Source organism: Chelmon rostratus, chromosome 12, assembly GCF_017976325.1.
Source record: "Chelmon rostratus isolate fCheRos1 chromosome 12, fCheRos1.pri, whole genome shotgun sequence".
Lineage (NCBI taxonomy): Eukaryota > Metazoa > Chordata > Actinopteri > Chaetodontiformes > Chaetodontidae > Chelmon > Chelmon rostratus.
In genome coordinates, this window is record NC_055669.1 from 19345623 (window position 1) to 19362518 (window position 16896).

The 16896-nt window shown below is 39.9% G+C and overlaps 1 protein-coding gene across 1 annotated transcript; it reads right to left on the minus strand.

Moving 5' to 3' along the window:
- Positions 1-285: 285 nt before the first annotated feature.
- Positions 286-15070, minus strand: ap1m1 (adaptor related protein complex 1 subunit mu 1). Its single transcript, XM_041949383.1, has 12 exons — positions 14891-15070; positions 13784-13940; positions 13596-13663; positions 13329-13459; positions 12218-12365; positions 11888-12014; positions 11435-11577; positions 8729-8800; positions 8276-8434; positions 7921-8046; positions 1517-1592; positions 286-1112 (listed from the first exon to the last, which is right to left on the minus strand). Exons 1-12 carry the CDS (start codon positions 14930-14932, stop codon positions 1090-1092), a joined length of 1272 nt encoding a protein of 423 aa, XP_041805317.1. The 5' UTR covers positions 14933-15070; the 3' UTR covers positions 286-1089.
- Positions 15071-16896: the final 1826 nt, after the last annotated feature.

Below are 16896 nucleotides of genomic sequence, written 5' to 3' on the forward strand. Positions count from 1 at the left end.
GCGCTCAATTGCCTATGATATCACGGGCCCTGGGTATTAAGAGTCGCACTGTTTGAAAAGACCTCCAGGACGGGGTGGAAAGAACCATCCAGGGTTTTGCTACAACCACAGGCCTGATACAGGAAACCCCCTCCTCTGTGTCTCTCTGCAGAGTTTTCCCCTGCATTCAGCATTCCTCATTGGTCTGTGGGACAGGTGCCTGCAAATGACACTCTGACAACTCAGTGTGATGACTGCGCCGACGTCACACATGAAATGACGCAAGGAGACGATGGAACAGTTTTCTCTAAATAGATATTTAATGATTCAAAATAACGTGGTTACAGACAGGGAAAAGGGAAACAGGTGTTGGGGCGGAAAAGAGGGATTTTCGACTGGTATTCTATTTACTGTGCAACTTAAACTGCCCACATTTTATTCTTTTCTGCAAAGCTGAATGTCAAAGGAGTCGAAGCACAACAGCCATGCAGGAAGGCATCACTCTGGCATGTATCAGTGGCATCACACGGAGGTGATAATACAAAGAAAAGAGAAAACTTAGCCTTTTAATTTACAGTCATCAAACATATAACACTGAATTGGAGTTCATTAACATGTAACAAATATATACAGACAATCAACATAGAGGAATTGTGGCAGAACAAAGCAGCTTCATATAAAATATCCTACTCAGACTGACCGGAAATGTGTGTTATTAACATGTGTGGATGTCTTTACAGTAACTTTAAGTGGGAATTGTAACATACTGTTTTAAGCTATTTGACCCTTTATGATAGATTGTGTACATCTCTGCACTGTTTGGGTTAGATGTAAACATTACTCCTGCTTTCCTTGGCGTTCGTTCACATGAAGAGCTACACAGTAGTAAAACAAAATTACTTTACTTTCTTTTTTTTAATCTCATCTAACCGAAGGCTCCATCTAATAATTGCATTGATCGGAAATTAATATAACTTCAACAAATACAAAAACAAAATAAAAAGTAGATGCTGACAGTCCTCTGGTCTCATGACTGACACCTGCCATTGATAGCATATTAGCGGCTCGACTCCGCCCCCTCCGAACTCCACCTGCCGGCTGAGGCGCTGCCTACTGGGTCCGGAGCTGGTAATCTGAGGAGGAAATGGACAAGACTTAATCAAATGGACAAAGAAAAAAGGGGATCGAGGAGAAATCAAGTGGAGGCAGCTGATGCTTTCCACCCAGACTGGATGGAATACAAAGGAAATGAGATGAGGATGTTTGGCAATTAGTGGCAACATTAGCAAAAAGACCAACATGTGCAACCTTGGTAATGTCAGTGTGAAGATCAGGGAAGCTCAGCTAAAATAAGTTCACTTTCTCACATTTCGCAGGACGTTGCCACATTGCCTCATGTTCTACAGTGTATCCCCTTTTCATAGAACAGCATCAGTACAAGGCTGGTTCCCACCACATTGCACTGCATTGCCCAACTATTGCCTAATAACTGCACATATGGGCACTGCACACAAGTATTACTGAACTTTTCACATACCTCCATTCTGGGTGATGTAGCGCACCCACGGCAGGGCCTGATATCCACTCTTCTCAATGATCTTCAGGTAACGCACCTGTTGAGGGAAAACAAAGCTGAATGGCTGGTATGAGCATCATAAAGAGATAGAATTTGCTTACAATTTTCACAACACTGAATTCTTCCAGATTTTTATGCTTGCACATCATTTGCAGACGATGATTTAAGTTGCTGGGTTTCAGTGTAATAAACTGCACAATACGAAAGTCAAGTTAATCTTTTGGAAGGTAAAACTGCTTAATCCTGAACATTTTCCATTCACAGTCTAAACCAGGCAGATCTGGACCGGCTGCCAGTCTGACGCATTTGGCAAAACTAAAACAGAAACACATTCTCACCTATAGGAAAATAATGACTACAGTGACCTGCATGTCTTTGGACTGTGGAAGGTTCTGAATTGAGCACCAGAGCACCTAAATGAAATCCACACAGACGCAAGGAGAAAATGCTAACAGCACCCATAAAAAGGCCCGAGCTGATGTGTATGACCCAGGTCTTCCAAACAAGCACTCTTGTCCCACTTCCATACATACTGATTCTTAGCAGGTCTCAAGTGTGTAGTGTATTCAAACTTGAAAAGTGACTAAATTCAGTATACAAACAATTGTCAGTATGCACACTAAATATATATATATATATATATATATATATATATTTGAATGTACTGTTGTTGTACACTATTCTCCCACAAAGCAGAGGAGGACAAAGGACCTGGAGGTGGACTCACAGCTGCAAAAAATTAAAACAAATTGCAGAGGGTGTTGTGACAGCTCCACAAAGATCACAGCAACCGAAAAAATAACAATTTTGCTTTTGTTTGTGAGGTTCATTTGTCAGTCACGTTGTAAAGTCGCGGTGTTTATTACACATACACATTGTGCATACTGTATCATTTCCTGGTAGCATAAAATGGTAAAGCATGTTGACTTCTTGCGTGATGATGACTAAATTATACAATAAAGTATAAAAATTTGCATGTACGTGTACTGTAGCTACATCTCTCTCCATTATCACCTCCTCAGAGCTGAGAAGTTCTGCTGGAAGTAGTACTGATTTAATGGAAAAGTTTGGATTATTTACAACATAGTGACCACATAGTGAAAGGGGGTCACCTGCATGATGCTGCATGACTGGTTTGGGATGTTTGTTTGAATATTTTGATATATGTATCAAAGTATTTCGACTTCTGACTCTCTGTTAAGATCTGTTGCTCCTTTACATAAGCTGTAGGCACAAACCATACACATTTCAGAGCCATGTTAAAGCCTGCAGGCTCAAAAGATACATTTTCAGTGGAGTGCTCCTTTAAGAGTCTCTTACTCTTACTGCAAGTTGTTGTAAAAGAAGTGTTGTTGATGAGGAAGCAGTAGTATGAGTCACACTGAGAAGGGGGAAACAGATACAGAGCAGCTTTCAAGGGACACAAGAAGTGAATTTACATAACTGTAACATACTGTTTTTCGACGCCTGGGAGGAAAAAAAATGCACATCAGCATAATCAAGATACAACTTTCACAAGCCATTAACCGATATTTCACCAGAGCTGTGTTACCACAGAGCTGAATTTCGAGAATACGCTCCAAAAATACCCTGCCGGCCACACCACAGCTGAACGTGGTTGCACATCGCTTTTCACAGTCAGGTGGGAAAAAAAACAGTTAAAACTTATGTCACTGTAGCGATCAATCTACATTAGTTAGATTTATAGTGACTTATTCATGAGAGATGAAATATGACTTCATTTACTTAAATAGCCATTTCTACGACATCAAAACTTACTTCTCTGTGGCATGTTATTTCATCCTGTGGTTGCGATAAGTATCTGTCACTGTGCGCTGCAAAAATAATTACAGACGCATCTTTCATGCTTCAATGTGCATTTGCAGTAATATCTTTCACACAAACCGTCCTGTCAGGAAAGGGAGTCAGATCTGTGTTCTCACACTTCACGGGGATGAAAACGTGGACGTTGTGGGAGATGTTGCCGTGCCATGTCTCCATCATGCCGGTTCCCAGCTGAACGCAGGGCAGACGGGGCAGGAATCTGTGCGGCGGGCGTCTGGTAAGGCCTCGGTACTGGCCGCCTTGTTATTACCTTCCACTACACAGTGAGGTCAGCGAGAGGGAGAGCGAGCGCCGTGGCCAGCAGACACATGACGACAAACACATAGACGCGGGATCACCAAGTTTGCCGGCACAGCAATTCTCCCTGAACCCAGCAGCCAAACATGCAGTCGGCCTGACCGTGGGTACGCAGTCAGCAAAACGGCATCAAAAGCCATCCTCCGCAAAATATCATTATGGCTTGTAAGATGAGAAGGGGAACGGAGGATGTTTGTTGTATCTCGTTTGGTAAGTACAGACTACTTGTGTGGTCTGGATTTATCAGGCTTTTGGTAGAAGCTATGACCCAAAACGCATCTGCCAACTTGTTTGGGTTCCCTCGACATCACCTGAAGACGGGAGATTTGAAAATGTAACAACATTTACGCTCTTGCTGCCACTTGGCCAGAGTGTGGGCTTACTCCATTTCTTGTTAAAATTTATAAGGTGCATTTACGTGCAGCACACACACTTCACATGTGCTCTTCCCTACACTTAGTGGTACAGTTAAGAGGAACTTTCTCATGCTTTGATATTGACATGTGTCTAATTAAACTTCACAGTCTCTTCTCACACGTACAGAGTGGTGTTACTGGCTGCATTAGAGTCTGGGACCCAGCCTGCTCTGTAATAAGGGAAAGGTTACTGGCCTGACACAAGGGTTTGATGGGAATATGGCTCTTAATAGGTTTCCTCTGAAACGGTGGGTGCACCACGGTGTGGTTGCAAACACTGAGCAAGGAGTTTTTAAACATTGGCCTTGACAGATAGCGGAGGTTCTGTGGAGGCCTACAACAACTTGGGAACTGGTGAACTCCTACAACTAAAGCCCTAATCCTGATCTTTGAGGTCCATACTTGACATTTCAGATAATCTCTATAATCAGATTTCTGCATATTAATGCAGATAAAAGAAAAAAAGCTAATAAAAAGGTCAATCATTGTCAGATGACAGCTGCATTTGCTCTCCACACGGACTCTTTACCTTCATACAACCAGAGCCTGCTCGAAGGTGATACTACTACTAGAATAATCGGATTGCAAACGGAAACCAGAACACTTCCGTTACCAAAACCTTGTCCCTTTTCTTCAGATTCTGCATTCATATGCAGATATCTGTTTATATCATGTGAAACTAGGCTAAAAGATATATTCTTTTAAATATTATGAGTCAAAACTACCCCTTAAACAGTCATCTCAACTACTGAGTAGAGAACATTCTGATATGTTGCATCTTCTTTGTTGTACTTGTACTTGTTGAGGCATCCCGAGCACTCAGCTGATGAACCAGACCTTTTCAGGTGGCCTCCTTCCAGGAAGTTGCAGATTCAACAGAAGAAAAAGCATTCTTGACATTTGGCCTGTTTATGGTTTCATAGGTTTCATTGTATATTTTTTTTAAACTTGCTCAACCAATCAGCAGGGATGTCATTAATGGTAAAGGTAGTGCTGCTAATAGTATTTTACAAAAACAGCATACTGCCTTGGAATACAAAGTTTTCTGATCATAAACTGCTGTCAAGATGGTTAATTTAACATGATTCCACCCTATACTTGCTGAAATGATCATATCAGTGTGATTTTGGGGGGCTTTGTTTAAACTTTTTTAAAGACTAATTAGGTAAATCCAAGGTGATACTGCTTATACTGTTAATAATTTTTAAAAAAGCCAAATTAAAGCATGGTTACAGTTGTAGAATTTGACCACCTTACTCTGATCACTGGGGGCTCTGAACTTTCTGCCCAAAAGGCGTGTCCAGATTGAAGTGAACAGGAAATACTCTGTTTTCTTGTGCTTAAATACAAGCCAGCAATGGTTTGCAGAAACCACAAAAAGAGGATCCATCAACCAAACAGAGGACCAAGTCTGATCTAGTTCAACACAGACTGCACTGTGAATCATATATCCTTGTTTTTTTAATATGACCTTTAGTTTATTTCCTTTAAAATCCTTAAAAAATGTTTCACAATTATGTTCTATGGAAAAGGTTTTATTTCTCAGGTTTTATACATTGCTATGGTCCTTAAGACATGCGGTAAAAATATATTTCACTTTCATGGAGTGCATAGCTGAAAAAAGCACAAAAAATACCTTTCCCAATGCTTTCTGTGGGTGAGACCATAAAGAAGTAAAAATACCTCTGACACTCCTTTTTAGAAAAATTAAAATTTAAAGCCATTTTTTACCTACATTTTTAAAGAGGCTTTTAACATAACATAGGACAAGGCTTTAGCTCATGGATATGCAAAGCGACTCCATGCCTGCCTTTGTCGCTGCACTGCGACTTAATGCACTCGCTTTTATTTGAGCATCTGTTCATTTATGGATTGGCAAAGATTTTTAAATTGAAGGAAAGAGGAGGAGATCATGACTTTCAGCTGCCAAATCACCTTGGAAAATGACAAGCATTCTTATACTGCCAAAACTGCCCCAATTAAAGGTATGATATATTTCAATTAGCTTGGATTAGAGCTTCTTGTTTCCGAGTGGGCTGCATAATGTCCGTACAACTTAATGACGTTTTATTGACTATCATAGGAAATGTGGAGAAGCTGGAAAAAGTGACCTTGTAGCTCTTTTAATGGGAGTTATAGAAAAAGCAGTATTAAAAGTCAAGAAGTCAATAAAAGTGTGTCAGAAGGAGAGCTTTGGGCCCCATCAGTTGAGAAGAATTAAGCTGATCCAACAGCGTATTGTTAAAAATATGCTGCTTGTTATAAAAGTAAGTTTTGAAATAGGAAGTTTATATACAGTTTGAAAGCTTATACCACTATAAGAACTTATTAATGCTCATCTTAGCTGCTCTAGGGATCGATTGCCTGCACTTCCTTTATTCTTCTTTGAAAAAAAACACTTAAAAACAGTGCTTGAGTAATATAATTTCATTATTCATCTTGACTGTTTGGTTGATGGAATTAATGATTATTTACAAATGTCTGTGACGAAGATGTGTGTCGCTGCTTCTTAAGCACATTTTATAATTACACTGTGATTACAGTTCACCACATACTCACAGGAACTGACTATGTGCAGAAGCAGTACTGAAAATCTGAGGGACTTGTTGGAGAGGTTGACTGTATCTACAGATGTGCAAGATGAGAATCAAAAAGGCCCTCAAAAGGAAATAATTGTGAGGTTTACAGTGAAGTTTAGACATAAAATCTGCAGAGAATGACTAAAAGCCATCTTTTTCCTGTGATTGTCATTATTACTCTGTTCTGTGCAGCTACATGATCCAGCTTTTAAAGTATTTTCATCAAAAGAAGCTGTTACTTAAGGAAGTAGCACTGACAACTCATCCCGTGTTCCTAGAAAACGGCATTTAAATGAGTGCATCAGCATTTTACAACTTCTGGTTTGAGCATCATGAGTATATTTAAGTTAAAGAGCTCTTGCTTTAGATAATAAAGCACAAAGTCAAATGAGAGCTGGTTAATGTAGTGCTGAGCTGTTAGAAGGCAAATGTACAAGTAGACAACACTTTTTTTTTTCTTTTTTGGCAATAATACGATATTTTCAAATGGAGTTTGTCAAGTTGCCATTGTTTCCTCACATCAAGACATGGGAAAACTTAATTTTGTGTTACTGTGGTGCTACACATATAATCACAGGACAACTGTGATTATACAGTAAGTGCAGCACGTCTGTGGAAGTCTGTGGTCAGCAAGCATTTTCTTTCAAACATGAAGGAAAAACATTAGCTTCTCCTCTCAGTTTCATGGGAATCACAATCAAAATCCAATCAATCTACTTACCTGGAACAAAGACAGACATTTTCTATCACTGTGATTAACAATAAAAAGGCAGCACGGCCAAGACCAAGTTGATGAGCAGCTGCTTTCTGGTTTGATCAGCAGTAGAAATTTCCTCTACCACAGACGGAGTCTCACAGTTTAACCGTGCTCCCTTACCGCCCCCTCTGGCCAAAAACGGGAGCAACATGAATTGTTTAAATTCCTTCTCTGGAGAGAGAGTACATTTGAGAGGCACTGCTGCGTGCCATAAATTCTAAATCCAGAATGACACAAAAAAACAACAGAAAACCACAAGATATTTGGACTATGCACGCAGGTGCAAGCACACTGCAGCATTTGTTTGTGCTCCCACATGGTTTACGATACAGGAATGACAAACACTGTTTGACCAACATTTAACAGATTTAGTAAATGTTCCAGTGAACATTTCAGACAAACAAATCACTCAGGAAATGATGTGCAAACACTGTTTGACAGGAGTCAGGAGTGTATGTGTGCAGGACGCACCTGGATGCCAGAGGTGGTGAAGTACGGGATCTCAAACTTGACACTGATTGGTGGCTTCCCCTCCTTATCTTCAGCCTCTACACTCGGCAGACCAAAGTGGGCTCGCATCAAATACTCCTTTCCACCCTGTGACAAGTCACAACACGAACTATAAGACTTCATGTGTTTAATCCAGGTTTTATAGATGTCAACTGCAGCAGAAGTACAGAAACTGACATTTTCCCTTCATGACAAGAGACGGGTGAAAAACAAGCAAGCTGCAGCCCCAAATCTTATTTCGGTATTACTTAAAAACACAAACAGCAGTCATTTTTAACCATCTTGGTGATACTTATGAGTCATGATTTCTGCTCACAGGGAAGGACTTGATTGACCAGACGATTTCGCTGTTCTCAGGAACCCATTTCACGCTGCCCACTGTGGTCTTGAATTTGGGTGAGTCAGCGTCCGTTGGCACAGGAATGTGGATCTCCACGTTGTTGGCAGTGGAACGCCTTTTAAATTGACTCTTTGCCTGAGACGAGAAACAAGCAGGTCAAGTTTAACACGATGCGCCACCTAAACAGGGTATTAAACCAGGGCTTAATGATACTTTTATATAAGTATTTAATAGGGTTTGCCACAAGTGAAACAAGATGCACTACATAAAGAAGAACAAACTCCCTGAAAATCATTACAGACATACTCTACTGAACTCATGTTTTTTTTACTTTTTCTTTGACAAGTAACTATTTGATCCAGGTTTGACAACAATAACGCTGAGACAGACGTCAAGGCAACTGATGTACCAACTGAAAAAGTGACCAACCTTAATCATGTACTCGATGCGACTGTGAGAGTGCTTCTCAATAACAGATTCAATCCAGATCAAGGGCTTCACCTGAGATACAAACAACACACAGACGTGACACAAGGTGATTCATTTTAAACAGGCTCTATTACGTCGGTTTAAATAACATGACACTGTCACCACCTAGTGGACAACAGATGATGCTACAACTAGAACCAACAAAAACAAGTTAAAGAATAGAGCATAGATTTGCTGGGTTTCCAACAAATAGTCATACACACAAGTTTGCATTGTGTGGATCACTGCTGAGTGCTCTCAGTGCTGTAGAGGAAATTTAGGGAAACACACAGACTGCGCAAAACTTGGGAGTGATCTTGACTTGACATGCTGTGTAATTGTGCAATATGTTTCTTACTGTATCCACCTAAAACATACACAGTACACGGTCAAACTGACCAAATATTTGATGTTTTTTTTTTTACATAAACAACAATATTAATCCCTTAAATTTTTTAACGTTTTTTTTTTTTAATTGTGACTTAAATTCCTACTAAGCGGATATTTTACACTTGAGAACTCAACTTGTCAGTGATTTCTGCAGGATAAACTATACTGGTAAAGCTATAAAGGTGACACTGCCTAAAGTACCTAAAACCTACAAATTTTTGGTTTTAGTTACTTAGCTTTTTTGTTGTTTTCTGCTAAAATGTACAAAGATACCAATCTATCTGCATAAGCTAATATTGGCCAATATATCTAGCTCTAAAATAGTGTACAGAGAGAGAAAGCTCAGTCATAGCAAGCAACAACAAAAAGGTAGAGATTTGAACACACTTTAGGGATACGTCAGCCATCATGCATGTCCTAAATTTGACTTGCTGGGTTGGCAAGGTATGACTGAAATTACCTGCCAAATGGATTTTATATTGTCCAAAGCACACTTTAATGAAGAAACATGAAATTTGTTTTTATCGTTGTATTGGATGCTACTATATTTTGATGTATTCATTGTTTTAACACCACTCACCCACAAACTGGAGTGGATTTGGGGAAGGAGGAAGTATGACAGATGCTATGACAGAGAAATCTGGAATCCTTGATGTTTCAAGTCTTACGTGTTTTTATTTTATTCACACGTTGAGGCGCTGAGTCTTCAAATGTGGTCAGTCGCTTGACAAATTGTGTCTTGAGTAGCCAATTTGTTTGTGGCGGTTGCTAATACTGACAACTGGACAGACCTCTGCTCCACTGTACTACTTCCCTTCCCACAAGCTTACTGGAAACCCTATTGTGAAACACTTATTGAGGATTTGATGCTAATTTAAGCTTTCTTTAAATAATGTGTTTGCCTACAGCCTCCTGTATTACTCATTATATTTGATTTTCCACTTCCTCCCATGACTATGCTTTTGGGATTTGAAATGGTTTAGACCTGGTTGATGACCAAGCAATTTAACCTCGTTGGAGCAAAGGCTGGTTTGGTTGGCCTCATCGCTTTCATTTTTTCCAGGCTCTGAGTTTTGGGGACAACTACTTGTTATGCCTTGTTATCAAAAGCTGTTGTAAACATCTTTGCTCAATATTTCTGTAAATATTTATCAGAAACCAAAGGGAAAATGGCTGTCAGGAGTACTGGAGTTATTCTGAGGGGTTGCTTTGCATTTTGGGCCGGTTAAAAAAAAAGAAAGGAAGAAAGAAAGAAACATGGAATACCACATGTGCATGAGTCATGATTGTAGTTTATATACTGTAATACGTTCATGATTCACCTGTTTTTACCACACTTTATTTAGCACACTGCTGAATTGATGGTGCAGTGCTTAAATTTTAACCTGGCGTCTTTCCCGTAAATGCGGCCTTTGTAAGTCTATGGGTCGTGGCAACTCTGCACTCATTGCCGCTGCTGTACAGATTCGGGGAAATGAGGACTTGGGCAAAACAACATATATCAGGGAAAGCTACGCAAGTCTCACCAAGGGTAAACACAAAGAATAGCACCCTGGAATGACCCTGGAATGTTAACTGCAGAAGGATCTACTTGCATTGGCATAGGGGTCTTTCCATGCTACAACAATATTTGTGTTAATTGCTGCCCTGAGTCTAGACTCCAGGCTCATTACTTATTGCAAAGCTCTTTGTAACACTGATTTGGGAAAAAAGCACAGTTTGTCTCCTTTTTAGTTTTATTCCCCTTTTTTCCTTGCCAGATTACTTTTATGTATTTGCCATTAGCCAGCTACTCTTCCTGGGGTCCACAGGAATAAAGACACCCAACTGAAAGGTCATTAAGATATTTATGGGAGAGCCAGAGAATATGGCATTAAGAAGTGCTGTGGGATTCAGCTCTCATTAGAGTAAACTCCTCTGACCTCTAGCTTCAACCTTGTTCAGTTTAAAGTAGTAAACAAGGTTCGCATGTTGTGAGCTGGAAAATGTGTCCTGATTTTGATACCACATACATTCACTGGCTGTATTTCCTACAGTTATGCCACTGGTTGATATGGTGGCCTGTTAGGACAACATCTGAGAACATGCACATTTAGAAAGGCTGTACGAACTCCAGGAACTAAACTGGTATCTCAGAAAATGGTCAGGAAGTGTGGTGAGTGCATGGCAGGTGTTAATTTCGCACCTTCCTCTTGCTCAGGGCCAGTCTATCAATCTACCAGACCCCGTTGGTAGAACACACAGAGGGCTGGAAGGTGCCTGATGCACAGTACTCACATGAGTGTTGAGGCGGTAGGACATGAGCTCAAACTCTCCATCGGGAGGAATGAAGGAGATGGTGCGGTCGTTCTCGAAGCGAGACAGACGGACACACTGGTGAAACTTGACATCTTCCAGCTCTACTGATTTACTCTTCCCACCTACATAGAAAAACAAAGTAGACCATTTTAAAAGGAGGAAAATACAAGATTATACCTGCATTGCATGAACCAGTGTAAATGAGGGCAAGGTAAAACTGCATTTGCAAATAACTTTTAGGGTTTTTCCAGTCGGCATGAGGTCAGGTCAGGACAGCGCAATGAGTGACAGGAAGAATCATGTGATTGTCTCTCTTGTGTACTTAGACAGGGTAATTAATTATCATCAAAATTTCCATTAGGTAGCTCCTCACCCAACTCAAATCATTTGCAAACACAGCATGACCGAAGTCCGTCACAAGTGAGAACTCACGTCCAGTGTTTTCAAACAGAACCTTGTCGTTAAGGCCCAAACGCAACTCGGGCATCCCAGACAGGAAGACACGCATCTTAATGGAGCCCACGATCTCACTACGAAGAACATTACCATTGGCACTAACCTGAAACACAGAGAGATTACAAGTGTCAGTGGATAAAGCCTTTAACAAAAGTGTTAGCCGCTTAAAGAGAGCCAAAAGGAGCCTACAGAAAACACAACAAGCTCAGCTAGCTAATGTTGTGACGCACACAGGGAGGAAGTTTTCAAACACTGTTCCTGGAATTCCTTAAGCAACACAGCACTTCTAAAACAAGGAGTTCCTACCAGGAGGTTGACTGACTCAATGACGTCCAGGAAGACCTCATTCTTCCTGTACTTGATGCCCTCTGACCTCCAGGAGACGGCATTGGTGACTGTGGCGGGGGGTCGAGGGGCGCCAGTGTCCAGCTTGTGCCCCTCCTGGGTTATGTATCTGAGAGACAAAAATGTAAACAGTGAGGCAAAACACAGAAAAGGGGAAATCAACTGTCTGCAGCTCTGAGTTCCCAGAAAGCATCAAAGAAGAACAGAGACTCTCATGGTTGCTGAGGGAGGATTGTCTGACTTATTGCTGTACTCAGAGCACGGGGGGAAATCCAGAGTTAGCTCGCTGCATATCTGTGTCAACCACAGTGCTGTAAGTTTAAACGGTCATTTACAGTATCACACAGCTGAAAAACAGTCTGCAAAAGCCTGATGTAACGGCTACAAAACAATCAACGAAGAAAATCTTACAACAGTCAAAAAGCTGGTGTGATACAGAGTGCTACACTGGTTTGCAAAAACACATCATCATCAATCTTAGAACTCAAAAACAGAAAATTGACAATGACAATTTTGATAATTGATTAAGTTGATTATCAGGTAAAATAGCAAATATGTTCATTAAAGCATCTCAGCTTATTTGTGCTTCATTTCATTGCATTTTCATATCTTCATATTTTTGATTGATCATATTTGCACTCTGGGAAAACATTTGTCATGATTTCTTCTGGATTTTATTGATTAAATGGTTGAGAGAAGGTCGCGTGAAACTGGTGACACCAGAGGCTGCTCAGCATCTTCCTGGATCCATACTCTTCACTTATGTTTTGCTACCTATAATCTGTGTTTTTGTCATCAATATTTGTATTTATTGTGATTTTATTGTGATTACAGTCAGTGAGCACTCACAACTGCTGCATTTTAGGAGTCAACTACTCCCAAAAATGCAGCAAACAAGTCATTTAATGGGAATTTTTTGTTAAAAATAATAAATGAAATGACCTTGACTTAAATTACACTCAATTTAAATAGTACACAAAGAAATCAATAATGGACATATTTATTAGTTGTATTTCTAATGAATGTACATAAAAGTTAACTGCAGTGAAACTGTGGCCAAGTGGGTACTCACTCCTGCAGAATCTTGCTGTCTGTGGTCTGAGGGTAGCCAAAGTCCATCAGCTCATCCATCAGCTCGTATATGATGACGAAGTTGTCTCTAATGCTCTCTTCCTCCAGTTCTTTGAAGTACTCTGAAAAAACCTGAGGAACAGAAATACTGTTTTAAAAAGATGGTTGTCCATCGCTTTAAATACACAGTAGAGTAAGTGACTTTGTTGCTGTTGTTTATTATCTAAATCTGCTGTTGTCAAAAGCAGGTAAAAGCGTGCAATCCTACTTGGACGATTTTGTACAAGAAGGAGAAGACCAGCGAGACGCTAGCATTTTTCTTGGATGTCGCAACCACTGATGTGATATGTGTTAAGAATTTTAGCTACAAGAGTTGAAAACCCTAACAGCACAAAAACATAATATCAAGTGCTGACAAGTTGCTTAGGTACAAATTTCACACAGTGATAAGGATACAGTAGAGATTATTGTGTTTGATCCACATGAAACGGACTCCTCCATGGGCCAAGATTGGAGAGAGCGTCCCCTCCTCCTCTTTGTCCATGAGGAGTGTCATGAAGTGCTCAATCTCTGACATGTCCACATCTCCCCGGTAGTTTCGGCACACCAGGACCTGAAAGGAAGGGACAGGGATACATTTGTGTGCAACTTGAAATATCAATGTTACTGTATGCAACAGCAGCAACATGAGGACTGTCATAGTTATATAGTCATGAAACAGCTGTTAAACTGTCACCTGTCACTATTTTACTGTTTTTTATTTTCTTGTTTGACATTTGTTTCTTATTTGGTGTCACTTAATAGCAACAGTTCCCACATTTTGAGTTGGATACCTTTACAGAGTGATCCATCTTTCCTGCTTGTTACAGATTAATTACAGAACACAAAACCAGAACATGGGCTATGTTTCGACATCCATCATGAGATAAGTTTTGCCATGATAGGTATTGTACAAACAAAACAGATCTTAGATAGAAAAACCTAAATCCTGAAAACCTTCATAAGATTATTTCTGCACACTTCATAAGCAGATTCCTTGTCAATGTTGCATGTACAGTATTAATTAGGCTGTTTCACTCCGCTGACACAGGAGCAAAAAATAAACGCTAAACTTGATGCTTATCGAGTTTAATGCATGTCGATTAGTAACGTCAAGACGATCTCGATTGAAAACAGATTGCTGGTGCTGTATGTAATGCCTTGCACAGAAGCAACTGGAAGTGAAACTGAAGAGTTTTGAGGGGAATTTTGACTCCCTCTCTACCTTCCCTGCTGCTAACAGCTGGTCACCTGTTTGTTACTCGGCGTGTATGTCGTTATTCTTGCATAGCGTTACGTGGCCTAGTATTTTTCAGTTTTACTCATCATATGAAACCGACCTTCTTTATCGGGTGCCATATACTGTCTTAAATCACGAGCAAAAACCATAACGCATCACATCAGCCCAAACCGTTACGTTAGCTACCCTGCAGCAGATTGAGCCACCTCATAATCTGTCAGTGAAGAATGCGATAGCTAGGCTACTGTTAGCTTAGCAACGCAGCAGCTGTCCAGTTATCTTACCTTTCCTTTTAAATCCAAGACATACACCGCGCTCGCAGACATCTTGAACTAGTAAATACGAGCTTAGTTAAGCTCTTTCTCAATACCTTATTGATAATGTTTGATAAAGACTAGTTCAGGGTTAAAATCAAACAACAGCCTTTCATTCATAATACCGAAAAGAGGAAGAGCACCCTTCCCTATTTCTCACACCATCCACGCGCCTAACGAGCGCCCCCTATGGAGCGGGAGGAAGTAGTACTCCAGCGAGAAGCATGACCAAAGTGCTATTGACATTAGTGTATCGTCCAAAACAAATGGATTGAATAGATATTTATTTGTGAATGCAGTAAATTGCTGATTTTATTATAACATCACACAAAAAGTTACAAAGTTTTGCAGTCTTGTATATAAATGACATCCATGCCAGCATACTTAATGGTATGAGCGATTCACTGTGTTGTTCACCTTGCTACCTTACAGCAAGGTGACTGATGGATGCAGCATGTCACCTCGGCTGTTGTCATTGCTGTCATGACAGCCCACACAGACACTCAAAAACTTTCAAAACGTCTGCAGACATAGAATGAGATTCTAAATTTCTATATTCAGAGTCACATGTATACTATTATATTTGAAATAAACAATATTACTTTCTATTAATTTGTCCTGATTCAAACTTTTGTAATAAAGCTTGTGTTATAAAATAAGATATGATAGTGAATTTAGAAATGTGGGCAATCTTAAAGGCAAAATGTAATGCTCACTTATTCTGACAGTGTTATAACATAATGTACAGATCAGAAATAGATTCAAATAGACCAGGACAGCTATACATCCAGAGTTTGCATTTTTTCCATGCTCTTCAAATATTTGAAACAATCTTGAAAGTTTCCATGGATTCTAGTTACCTTAACCTGCTTCTTTCTGTCATCAGCCTTGTTTTTATCTTGTAGCTCCCCCTACTGGCTGCACACTTGATTAAAAAATGCTATTTCATCCCTCTGTCATTCAAGATTACAAATAATTTCTTTACGGATTTCACTTTGTGTACAGGGGTATAGTCATGTTGAACTGTTGCCATAAAAAATGGAAGCACGCGCATGTGTGTATATGGGTATGTGTGTGTGTGTGTGTGTGTGCATGTGTATGTATTTGTGTATAGCATATGTATCTATTCTTCTATTTTAATTGTAATCAGTTTTAATGGTTTGGTGTCCACCATGTTCTTTAGGGTGGGGGGTGGGGTGGGGTTAAAATCTAAATTTGAGCATGATGATTCCTTTTTATGTATTTTTATGTTCTATGTCACTAATGCGCAATAAAAAGATATTTCAAAAAAAAAAATGGAAGCACGCTATAGTGTGACATATCATTGTATGCTGTGGCATAAAGATTTCTATTCATTGGAACAAAATGACATCGCCCAGGCCATAAAAAAACAGCTCAATGCCACAAGAAAAGAAAGGTCTTTTATATCGATTTAATAGAAATAATCCAGATACTTGGCTCAGATGTGCCACGAGATGCAGGTCTTCCAGGTAAAAATAATACAGATTGATATTGTTTCTTTAAAATCACATCTCTGTCCTTGTTAATGCATCTTGGGTCTCCTTCCTGATGACATGAAACTATCATAAAAGGTAAAACTTGTCAGTCTTTGTCTCCTACAGGCAAAATTATGTATTGCTCTTCAATGGAAAAAAAGCACAAACAATTAATCAGTGGCTGAATAGCCTCTCAAGCAGCCTGGCTATGGAAAAACTGACGTATGCCACTAAACAGACAATCCAAATAGCATGAGAGGAGACTTTATGCACTAAATCAAGTTGCCCAACCAACTCTGTACTCTCCAATGAATAAATGCATGACAGAATGATGACATATATATTATATATAGTATTTCTTGTAATGGTTTGTTTTTTGCTTTTTCCTATTTGGTATACACACACACACGTTGTGCATATCTACCTGGGACTCCCCACCGGTCAGTTAGAACTGAAGAAGCCCCTTGTATGGGAAGCAGG

Coding starts and splice junctions, on each gene's coding strand:
- ap1m1 (XM_041949383.1), bottom strand. CDS start 14,932: ATGTCTGCGAGCGCGGTGTATGTCTTGGATTTAAAAGGAAAG. Junction 8,435..8,728: donor GCATCGAGTACATGATTAAG/GTTGGTCACTTT, acceptor TTCTCGTCTCAG/GCAAAGAGTCAATTTAAAAG. Junction 1,593..7,920: donor TCACCACCTCTGGCATCCAG/GTGCGTCCTGCA, acceptor TTCCCTCAACAG/GTGCGTTACCTGAAGATCAT.